We start from the raw sequence: 12242 nt of genomic DNA, 5'->3' as shown, positions 1-12242 counted from the left end.
GGGCGGCGCGACTGGCACCGGCTGCCGCGGGGGGAGGTGCCGCACCGAGGGCCGCCCGGGAGAGCCGGCAGGAGCCGCCCGCAGCCCCGACACCGCCAAGGCGCCCTGTCCTCCCCGCCGAGCGCCGCGGACCGGCACCCTCGGGAGCGGCGGCACCGACGGCCGCGGGACCCCCCTCACCGCCCGACGGCACCACGGGCCGCCGGCGCCAGGGCCCGAGGGCACCATGACCGTGCTCAAGCTGTCCCTCATGGCCTTCAGCTTCGTCTTCTGGGCAGCGGGGCTGACCATGCTCATCATCGGCCTCTGGGCCAGGGTCTCTCTGGGGAGCTACCTGGCGCTGTCGGCCAACGACCACCCCAGCGCCCCCGCCATCCTCCTGGCCACTGGCGCCGCCGTCCTCATCTGGGGCTTCCTGGGCTGCTTCGGCGCCGCCACGGAGCACCGGGGCCTCCTGCGCGCCTACAGCGCCTTCCTGGCGGCCGTGCTGGCGGCCGGGCTGGCGGCGGGGCTCTCGGCGCTCGTCTACCGCCAGAACGTGGCGCAGGGCTTCCAGGACGGGCTGCGCCAGGCCCTGCTGGCCTACGGGGAGGATGAGGGGACGGCGGATGCCCTGGACGCTTTGCAGCGCACCTTGTCCTGCTGCGGCGTGGAGAGCTACCGCGACTGGCTCGCCGCGCCCTGGGGGCTGGAGCAGAACGGCTCGGTGCCCCTCAGCTGCTGCCGGGCCCGCCGGGGCTGCCGGCGCAGCCCGCCCGACGCAGGCAGGCTGCACCGCGACGGCTGCTTCAGCAAGGTGTCAGCCTTCGTCAGCAGCAACATGTTCTACGTTGCCACGGCCGCCGTGGGGCTGGCACTGCTGCAGCTCATCGGCATTGTGCTGGCCTGCCTGCTGGCTGCCCGCATCCCTGCCCACCTGCTGGGCATCGCCACCCCTCGTTGAGGTCCCCCCGGTCCTGCCCTTTCACCTCTCCAGCGCCCATCTTTCCCCCAGACCTGGGTGTACCCCACTGGGAAAATCCTCCCTTCACATTCCCCACTTCCACCAGAGCTTCCTTCTCCAGACTCCGTTCCTCCTTGGCAGCCCGTGTCAGGTGTGTCAGTGCTACAGGCATCTCCACAGCCCCTCAGAGCTGGGAAGGTGCTTCCTGGCCTGGCCGTGCTCCCTGCAGGCAGCAGGTCCACCCCTGGAGCCTCTGGACCGCTTCTGCAGAGAGTGGTGGCAGCATGGACAGACCCGTGGGCAGCAGGGACACCTTGGTCAAGGCTGCCCAGTTTTCTGGGTGATGTAAACATCCTGAGGCACTGAAATGGGGGCCAGGAAAGAGGAGAAGGTCTGGGGGAGCCAGAGAGGTGTCTCTCAACGTTACACTGAGTAAGTGTTCTGAGACTGGAAAATGCTATTACTGCAAAGCTGCCGTCGGGTTCTACTTGGGGGACTGCCCAGCAGCGTGCACCCCACTGTCGCAAAGATTTCCTGCCTCGGCTGTCTGCAGCCGGCTGCCACGGGTGCTTGTCCCGCTGCGGTGGTTCCGATGCAGATCTCCATCTAAAGGTGGAGCTGCAGCTCTAAATGCTTCTCCCTCCTTCAGGACGTGCCTGTCGTCTTAGGCAGTGCGTCGTCGCTGGTTTTGTCTTTGCAGGGCTGAGAAGACCTTGAACCTGGTTCCTTGTCATACAAGAGGATGGCAAAAGCTGTAGGATGAGACCTGACTAGGGGTAGCAAGAGGAGAGAAGGGCACATTGCCGTTCAGAAGTTTCTTTTGGACTTTTGCTGTTAAATTCAGGGTGAGCAGAACAGACTCTCTGTTTTATAGAAGGGTTTCTAAAAACCAGCCCTCAGACTCTGACATTCTTCCTTTTTCAAATATCTGAAGCCAGATCTACACAACCTGAGAGTAAACAGAGGACCCCAAGACTTGCAGTGTAGTCCTGGGTGTGTGCAGGTCAGACAGTAGCGTAAATCTACAGAATTTTGGTTTTCCCGACAGTTCTGGGCTTGCATTTAGAGCTTTAGGAAGAGCAAGCCCTGAACTTTAGATGGTCCTGAACTTTCAGAGCTTCACCCTTGTTTCTTCCCACTTGTTTAAAACCTGTGAACTGGACTTTTACATGTTTCCCTGCCTCACAGCACAAAGACATGCTGAATACCCACCTTACCAAGCAAACTGGGGAGGGAGGATTTCAGAAAAGGACTAAAAACCACAAAGAAACTCCAAGATGTGGCGTCTTTTAGGAACGTGACTAGCAAAGCTGTGGATAATGGTCAAATGCCAACAAATATGAGCAGGACACGAACTCTTGAATGAAGATGACTGATAGCTTCATGGGAGTTGTGGAGTACCCTTGAGGGAAAGGGGATTAGCAGTGAAGCTTTGGTGCCCAGACAATGAATGTATGGGGTGAGGGGCGAGGACGGCTTGGCTCATTTTGTTCTTTGCTTGCCGTTACTCCTTTTGACTACATTTCTGGCTTTCTCTTTGCCTCCCACCAAAAGTAAACGCTTGGCTGCAAGGCCAAGCCAGGCAGAGCCTCAGTCCCACCAGCATGGGAGGCAAGAGCCTCTCCTCCGGCTCGCTTTGGGGGATAGAGCTGGCCCTGCCCGCAAGGGCTGCCATGCCTGCTCACCCTGGTGAGGCAGGCAAAGGGAGAGCAAACCCATTGCTGCCTTTCCATGGGGAAAACCAGATCAAATTTAGAGCTAACTCTCCTCCTGCTGTTTAAATCCTCACAGTTTCTATACTTAGAAGAACCCTGCCTTGGTATTTCTGTGCTTTCCCCCTGCTGAAAATAAGTTTCTAGGATTTCATTTGACAATGCTCCTGAGGATGAAACCAGGGCAAAATATGTATTCACTTGGAAACATTCTGATTTCAGGTATCTTTACTGCTTTTCATGGTTTATACCATTTAAAAACACCTGGAAATGCTACCACTTCCCTGTCTCTTGTAATAGTGAAGCTCCCCCCCTTTTTTTTCCCCACCAGTCTCCTTTTTTGGGAGACGGATTGCTTATGGTGAATTTTTTCCACCTGCAGGATTGTAATGATTCCTGACCTGGGGATAGTGCTGCAATGTGGCCTGCTAATAACAGCCTCTGACTTGTTGAACTGCACTCATAAAGGTGCAGTATTCCTGCAGAGCGAAGCAGGCTTGGCCAGGGAACATAAAGAGAATTCCCCCAATTTATATTAACAATTGCACAGGCTTGATGGTACTTGAGAATGTAAAAAAACCCAAACCAGAACAATGTATATAGGTGTTTCCATGGAAAAGTGATGTTTTACTCCCCAGCTACGCAAAATAGTCTAAAGTTTAAATGAAGTTTCAGCTGAGGACTGCTGAATCCAAAATGGTATTTACAGGCAAAAATCTACAAGGACCAGCAGGAGTATCCAGCACTCACTGGAGTCCAGGCATACAAACTGATTTTACTAAATTTATAGAAATGATCTTTGCTCATGGAAATAATTCTGTCGGAGTCAGTTCTCTCAACTAAAGCTCACAAGATCAAAAGTGTAAAAAGAGAAACTGTGTTTTCCTTTTTGGAGAGCGATTTTAGTGCTCATGGACAGATCCTAGGATTCTGTATTGACAGTTATGTTGTGCTTGGATGTTAGCTGTGGCTTTACCTGAAGTGTCTATTTTTTCAGATATTTGATGGCTATGTAATTATGATTATCACATTCCAGGTGAAGCGTGAAATGTAAACAGGCTTCTCAGTCATTTGACTATTCATCTGCATAGGTGAACTCTGGAATTGTGTTGGGAATCTCTCTCTAAAAAGAAAACAAGGCTTCATTTTTTAGCACTGATGTTTATTGTTTAATGTTTTACAGAATATCATTTTGTATTTTTGTTTGTAGATGTCCCTGTATTAACTCTACTTTTTTTTGAGTTACGCACTAGTGGAACTCCTGTTATTTTCTGGAAATCAGTGTCATGTTGTACAGTTTTAACAATGGGCAAAAAGTATATTTTTTATGGGGAATGGTACTTCAGAAATAAAGTTACCGAGTGCTACAAGCAAAACAGGTCACTGTTTCAAATCCAATTCAATATTTGTATTTCTGTATGTCCCCACATGGTTCAACTAAGTGATGAAATGAAGTGTACACTGAAATGTAAAGACAGAAGCATATTGTGGGTTTTTTATTCAGAAGATCCATTAAAGAAGCAATAAAACAAGTGTTGTGGAGTGTGTGGGAAAGGGACATGGAGTTGCACTGGGTTTATTATAATGGTCTTCTTTACTGGAATCAGTATGTTCTGAATATTTACAAGAATATGACATTGCTCTTTTTTTGCTCCACTGATTACTAAAATTTTTTCTGATCTTGACCCTGATTACCTTATAGGACACACAGCAGTCAGTCAGAATGAAGGATGTTGTTAAAACACATTCAACTGAAACCCTTGTGTGGGTATTCACTTTAGTGGGTTTTTTGTATTTTTATGTTGCTAGGAATATCAAAATAGGACCAAGTTTTAAGCGTACCAGTGCATGTTTGTGTGGTAGCCAGGCCTGAATCTCAGGACATCAAAATGTAATGAATAATGTAAACCGTCACTCTGAACTCTTGGCCTATACCCACTGAAACAGGATAAGCCTTGGCAGTGACCATGTAAGTGTTAAGTACACCTATATCACTGTGTTCTGCTGATCAAGGATGCCAATTAAACTCAGACACCAGAGTAAAAAGAGTAGGCTTATTTTACTGTTAATAATTAAAGGATATAACCAAGTAATACAGAAAATAAGCAATAAGGAAAATACAGATAGTACACTTAATTATAACTACATACAGTTAATTATAGAAAAATAAGAATAAGCAAGGTAACGCACCTAATCATTACTACACGATGGGGAGAATAGTGATTAAGAAAGATCCATCACCACTTGCATACATTACCAACATCCAGATCCGCAGTCACTGGGGAGCCCCGGTTACAGCGAGGATTTGGAGAGCCTGTCCCGGCAAGTGGGAAATCCTACGCAGTGCATCCACCCGTAGGTGAGGCATCCAAAGTCGCTGCAAACGGGTCCAGCCTTATGTGCTAAAAATCAGCAAGTCAGAATGACTTGCACTTTTCTTTGAGCAGAAACATCTGGTTTCATCCTCCTGTTGGATTCCACCCAAAGCCTGGCCAGGGCTCAGGGGGAGAACCAAGGGAGTTTCTAACAAGGTCAAACACTTGGGTTCTCAGCCTTGAACAAGGCTAAACAAGGGAAGCTGGATACACATTCTCACAACATTTCATCCTCACTACTGATTACATTTTGTCTAAGCTACATCTTTCACTAGTGAGCATACATATTTCATTATTGATCAGATACTAATTAATAAACACTAATGGTAATACAGATTTTACTAATTAGCAGATACCAATAATGGATAATGTTTGGTTGTGAGGTTTATCTAGAGGTCAACTTTGTTTCAGGGTGTTATTCAGGGCCTAGCACTATACACTAAAGTTTTCATGGACTGGCTGTGAGTTTCTGTTTAAAGTTTATCACCAGTTCCTAGAATAATAATTAACATTAACTTTTGTAGATGTATGGAAGAAATGTCATTCTTCTCTAATTAATTCCCAGATTAGCAGATTCCCAGTAGCTGTTTCACTTGTCTTGAATTCTTTGTGGTCAGTGACCAAATTTTAATGTAATTTTTAAAATTATCTGAATTCAATGTTAATTTTGTTCTGGATAGTCAGAATGGCTGTAACTGGAAAATGTTACACCAGACAGCACCATGTACCCCTTGCTGGAATACGTAGTTGTTTTCTGTCATCCTCTTCAGCGTAAAGTCACTCATCAAAATGGTATACTTGATCCCATCTTTTACAAAAAGCTAATCTCATCTGGTTATTTAATCAATTAAAAACCATACCAAATTAAGTATAGGAGCAAGCTGTGTTGCAGTTGTAGAAACAATAGCTCTGTTGTTTGGACAAACTGAGATTTAGGATTAACAGGGTGGTAAGATTAGACCCTTGTTATGAAACAAGGACTATTTTATAACATTGATCTAGAATGCCAAGAATATAACTCTTTCAAGCTTCAAAAGCGTTCTGATATTTTGTCCAGCATCAATTATTTACTGTACTTGTGTGTAGCTGAACTTCACATTACAGATAACCAGAACTAAAAATGGCCTTTATAACAGATCGTGGGTTTTTAAAGAAGAGATGGCTTTCCTGGGATCAGAAAACTTAAACAATAGCAGTAAGATTAGGTAAATCAGAGAAGAAAAAAATATTTATTTTGTTAAAAGTAGTTTTCATGTTTATTTATGTATTTATCTTCTTATAACATTATCTTCTTTCTTCTGGAGAGAATACAATCACTTACTACCTTGGTGACTTCCACAGCTAGAAGCTGATATTGTATAAAGCCCTTGACAAGAAAAATACTCATCTATTATTTCCACAGATAAATTATAGTAAAGATGCCCTTTTTCATAAATCCATCAACCTACCAAAGATTTTGATAAATCAGATAGCATGGGAACAGAGCTGTAAATTCAGAAATTTTCCCAATCAAATATTTTGCATTCCAATAAAAAAGGCATGTCCATGGAAAGTTTGGGTGATCAAGTTAAAAAGTCTTACCACGGTCTTGTTCTGAAGCACCACAGGAAAACAGTCAGTTCGTATTGGTTTATTTTGCATCTATATTGTTTCTTGGGCTTCTTGGTCCAGTGCAAGACCATGAAGGAATAGTTCCAGACAGTAGTACAGCTAAAGGAATTTAGATCTGACTAGAGACCTGAAGGAGGAAAAAAACCCAAATGCCCAAAGGTTAAGGCAGGTGTGGTGACGGTGAGACTGCAGAGCAGAAAACAGTGGTAAGTTCTGCACTGCCATAAAGAAACTATTTTTTGAGCAGAATTTAAGCATGAACTGCAAAAAGGATTTAAGTGTGGGTGAATCCCTTTTACCATTAGCCTTCTGATACATGTAGTGTTTACTTTTTAATGCCACTGTTTTTGTGCAACTTGAAAAGTTAACGGGAGTCACATCATATCCTTGAATTTTAAGCTTTTCAGGATGATATGGAAAGACGTGCAAAGCAAACTAGAGTGCAAAGCAACCTAGTGGTAAGATCTCCTGTGGTTCTTCTCTGTCTCCCGTTTCAGAAGCTGACCATCTTTGTAAGGTAAGATTTTCGATCTGTGTAATTTTACTTCAGTTTATACTTCGTTGGTTGCGCACCCATTATGCTTCAAAGTGGTAAAAACACATGCTTCTACCCAAATCGATTTGATTAAAAACCATAAATTTCAATCTGTTCAATATGCCATTAGTATTTTGCTGAGAAACAAAGTATCAAAATTTAACTTTGATTTCTTGTGCCCTCTACTGTCCTGATCTACTTTCTGGGCCCGTAAAATTAAAATATCAGAGGATATAGTGTTCCCATGCTACCAGAGAGAACACAAGCACACACACACATTTTTCAGAAGCTCTGTATTGGTCAGATATGTGGATTTGCTTGTGGATGAGGCAGTGACAGAGAAAAAGGAGCTATCTAAGGAACATACCATTCTGTCCTTGACATTAGATTTCATTTGCAATGAACTCTCAGTACTGTCTATTGTAGAGAGGAAATATTTTGTTAATTATTTTAATCCATGTAATAGAATTTACTAGAGAATCTTATCTGGGCTACAGGATTAAAATTATCAAATCAAACATTATTTCAAATGCTCTAATTCTATAAAGATTTCTCGAATCTTCTTGAAGTGATTTCTGTGAAGCCTTGCTTTTCCTGTTCTCTTAATCTGCTGATGTCTAGAGTCACTCTTGGGCTGGCTTCACAGCAGCAAAGTTTGAGTTAAGGAGTGTTTGAAGCTTGAATCTTAGACTATTGTAAATATTACTCCCATTTTATCGTATTAGGGTACTCAGACTGATACATTATGAATATAACATTTGTGTTTGTTGGTTTTGAACAATATCTTGAGTCTTAGGCAAGGCCACAGCAAAATACAGGGAGGTACATTGCTCATATCGACCAACACAGGCAACTCCTTGGAACTGGAGATTCTTGGAAGAATGTCATTTTACATCCTAACATTGCGACAAATAGGCCAAATACTGCTTGGTGATTTATGTTACTAGATTGCTCAAAATAACAGTTCTGCAGCTCTACTCTATCTACAAGAACTGCATGAATCGTAAGGTATCAGCACTTCAAAGCAGTGATATGATCTCATAAAACCTAAGAAGAGGGATCTTTCATGCTTAGTGTTAATAATTTCTGATAGCTCCACTTCTTCCAGGTCACAAAGATAGGGTGCTGGGAGTATCCCTGGTCAGTTCTAGGATTGACCGGAGATTTGGGATTGGTAATATCTTGGTTAAAATATCATCATCAATTAGAATAGTCCTACTGCTTTATTACTGTTCTGAGTACATCTTCCAGGGCTGTTTCTTTGCTGTTTGGTTTCCTGACCTTGCAGACAGCACTATGTAGGATGCCTGCTACGTTTCAGTAATTTACAGGTGAAGTAACTAAAGTGGTATTGTTGGGAAAATGACCCGTTTAATACAGTGCTCTACTTTCTGAGATTTCAACATCCTTGACATGATATAAAGGAAACCTCTCTCGGTAGTGGATGTCTTCTACATTGCTTTGGAAATTTGTTGTTGTTTATTGAAAGGGTAATAAATACATCTTTTTCCATGAAAGTTTTTCCACATGATAAAGCCTCCCTCGGAGGATTGGAGTGATGGTGTCCCTTCTGCTCATGTCGTCTGAGGTTTGCTGGAGTTTGTAGCAGGAATCTCTTCTCACATAGCAGCTCACTGCTGAGAGGGGACTGCCTTGAGTAGACTTTGAAGTTCATCAGCACTTCAGTTTTCTGAAACCACCTTTTTGACAAGATGCTTTTCTCAGTTGTGCTGGAGTTCCGTGAGACAGTGTACTTGTGTCCCAGTAATCCCAGGTACTGTCATTCTTGCCTAGGAACGCTCAGAAGAGAGAGGGGTGAAGGCTTACCATCTGCAGTAGCACCTTGAGTTTCAGTGCAGAGCTCAGCTAAAATAATCATGAAAGAAAAGCACGAATCCAACAGCTAAATATACCTATGTCATGATTTGGAATAGGTCTGTTCATCAAACTGGTAAAGAAGACACCAAGATAGCTAGGTAATAAGCAGAATTGGAAACTCATTAATACTGCAAAATTTCCCACCAGTGTAGCATGGTCACACTTTCTTGTTCATTTTGCCCTTCCATCTTTCTCTGTAACTCCAGTTTTTATTCATGGAGTGTTATTATCTGTAATGCTCATCTCAGTTGTTAGCTTCCTGCTGCCTTGTGTGTCCCTTGAACCAACTGCTCCTTCTTTTCTAGCTTCCCACCCTAGGAGTCGGACAGTCCTTCCAGGTCTGAGCTCCTGGTTGGACAGGTTTTTGAAAAGCAGCCTCTTGATCTGCCTGGCTTTAGTAACAACAACTTTCTAGCACTAGTAGTCACTTTATGTTTTTTAATTATATGAAAAATTTGGCAGAAAGTCATAATTGAACAGTAATTTCCAATAGCTATTTTTCTATTAGATAATATTTGTTTCTTACCAAAGCAAACACCACCACTACCACCCACCTCCCATATACCTTCTTTGTTGGCTCGATGGTATTGTTTTTTGTTGCTGTTGTTTTGTTAGAATGATAATACTCTGGGAAACTTCGGTAGAAGCTAAACTAATTATTTTACAAGGAAAATAAGTGGGTTTGGACCAGCTCTAGTGATTATATTAATAATTTAATTAATGAAGTTTAGAAGGTACCTTTGAGCAAACTCATCAGAAAATAAATGTGTCATCAGATACTTTCTGAAGAAAGTAGAGGTAGAATTCAGGTCTCTCTTCCAGACAGACTCCCAGAAAATGAGCTTCATTGTTTGAAAGCCGAATAAAGATTAATTTTAAGTCTCCTGTTAGAGGGCATTAAGACATTAATACAGCTCTCCCTAACAAGTAGAAATGGAGATCTGAGTGCTGTTTTGAAGCCAGCTTTCTAGCATATGTTGTATATGTCATGCTTCCAGTGTGTCAGGGATGTCATCCTTTATTTCCATTCTGCGTGATATTACTTGTGTGCTTATGACGTTCACATTTATTTATTACTCGATTTTTGGCTCAAGACACTTTTCATCATGTTATTTTCCTTTTGCAGGAGTCTTCACAACAGTGCTGAAACACCATTCTGTCCCTGCAAGTAGATCCAGTAATATTTCTCCAGTGCTTCCTACATATTTCACCCTTTAAAAAAAAGACAGTGCTATTTTTCAGTGAGTGTACACTGTGCAATACCTTGTTTGCTTCTAATTTATAGTATGAAACACAGATTAATCTTCTTGCCCACAGAACCTTCTATCATATACAAATCATTGCTTGCCTTTAAGCCATTTGTTTTTCTGAGTTTGCTCAATGGTACCATCTAAGCTTTATTAATGTAATTCCCCTGATGCTGCTTCCTCTCCAGCTTTGAATTATGACACTGTAGTACAATCAGCAAACTGCTGGTCAGCTCCTTCGTTGTTATATTTTTTGGGAAGTGCATTTCCTTTGTTCTTCACCATGGCTTTTATCATATTGATTATTTCTGTTTGGTATTTACATGTTTTCAGGACATACTGTTCTGCTTCAAATGAGATTTAAAAAGCATTTGACACGCTGAATATCAGATCTGGTATTTCATATTGTGGTGGTTTAGCCCCTGCCGGGGTCTGAGACCACGCGGCCGCTGCCCCACCCCCACAAAGGGAGTGAAATACAAAGCCCCAGGCTGAAATAAGGAAAGGTTTAATACAATGGTGCGACAGCAACACAACAAACAACAACAATAACAATAACAGTAACAGTAATAACAATGAACAGAGCAAGATATCTACCGATACAGCAGTGAGAGGACCGGCTGTGCCAACCCATGCGATCACTGATTCTTCCCGCGCTCTGGCGCCCGGACCTGACGTCAGCATGATATATGAATAACCCGGCTAGAGCTTCCCCCCACTGCTGGGGAAACTTAACCCTATCCTGGCTAAACCAGGACACATATTTAATTTGATCCAAATTACTACAATACTGAGTCATGGGACTCTTTTCCAGAGCTGGTTGGCACAAAGCTGGAAGCTGTCAGGAACTTCAAATAAAATTTCATTCTGCAGAAGTAGGGTCCTTACATTCTTCTGCTTTATATCAGTGTTGATGGGCATATATACATAAGCATAGAAAGCATTATTGTGCAACCTATACAGTAGCATGTGCACGTATCCATGTATCATTTGCCTCAGTCATTAGACATTACGACTGGGCTGGCAGAAGTAGAGATACCACCTTCCAAGGTTTCAACCAGGTCTGACTTTTGCCATGGTAGGGCCAGGACAGCCACTAGAAACTGAACAATTTCACTAAGGACAGTGCTAAATCAGATTAAAACACAAGGAATCAGCCGCTGTTGCTCTGTGCTTTCTTTGAGGGCAGTCATCCTCCCAGAGCCTGGAAGGGCCATGCAGACCAGGTCAAAGTAGTGAGGGGTGCATGGTTGGGGCAGCTGGCACTAACCCGTCAGTTACCAACCTGTGGAAAGTTTGTGGTGTGCTCTGTTGTCAGAGGCTTGTGCACTGCTGATTGCAGAAAGGTCAGAGACTGCTTAATGAAACCAAGAAGCCCAAAGCCCATGTGAACCTGTCAACCTGAGTATGGGAATGGAGAAGAGGGCATTGCTGCTGCTATGTGTGCCTACATAGCGTGCTCTGGAAATCTCTCTGCAAGCTCAGGGCTCTCCTTGCTCAGACAGAAGCCTTATTATGGAAAGCAGCATCTTTCTGTGGCATTTGCTGCCTGGCTCCATTAAGGTGCCTGCTTCTGATTGGGGCATAGACTGTGAGTGAAAGGAGGTTGTAATGAAGTGAATGTCAGTCTCTTTTCCCAAGTAACAAGTGATAGGATGAGGGGAAATGGCCTCAAGTTGTGCCAGGGGAGGCTTAGATTGAATATTGGGAAAAATTTCTTCACCAAAAGGGTTGTCAAGCCTTGGAACAGGCTGCCTAGGGAAATGGTGGAGTTACCATCCATGGAGGTATTTAAGACGTGTAGATGTGGCACTTAGTTAGGACATGGTTTAGGGGTGGACTTGGAAGTGTTAGGTTTATGGTTGGACTCGATAATCTTAAAGATCTTTTCCAATGTAAATGATTCCGTGATTCTATGAATCTATAATTACAGCCAAGGCA

The 12242-nt window shown here is 43.6% G+C and overlaps 1 protein-coding gene across 1 annotated transcript; it reads left to right on the top strand.

Annotated features, from left to right (window-relative positions):
* The first annotated feature begins 226 nt into the window (after nt 1-226).
* Nucleotides 227-943, top strand: LOC141943680 (tetraspanin-7-like). The gene has a single exon (XM_074869334.1). It carries the CDS (start codon nt 227-229, stop codon nt 941-943), a length of 717 nt encoding a protein of 238 aa, XP_074725435.1.
* The last annotated feature ends 11299 nt before the right edge of the window (nt 944-12242 follow it).

Source organism: Strix uralensis, chromosome 5, assembly GCF_047716275.1.
Source record: "Strix uralensis isolate ZFMK-TIS-50842 chromosome 5, bStrUra1, whole genome shotgun sequence".
Classification (NCBI taxonomy): domain Eukaryota; kingdom Metazoa; phylum Chordata; class Aves; order Strigiformes; family Strigidae; genus Strix; species Strix uralensis.
This window is presented reverse-complemented; position numbering and strand designations above follow the sequence as displayed.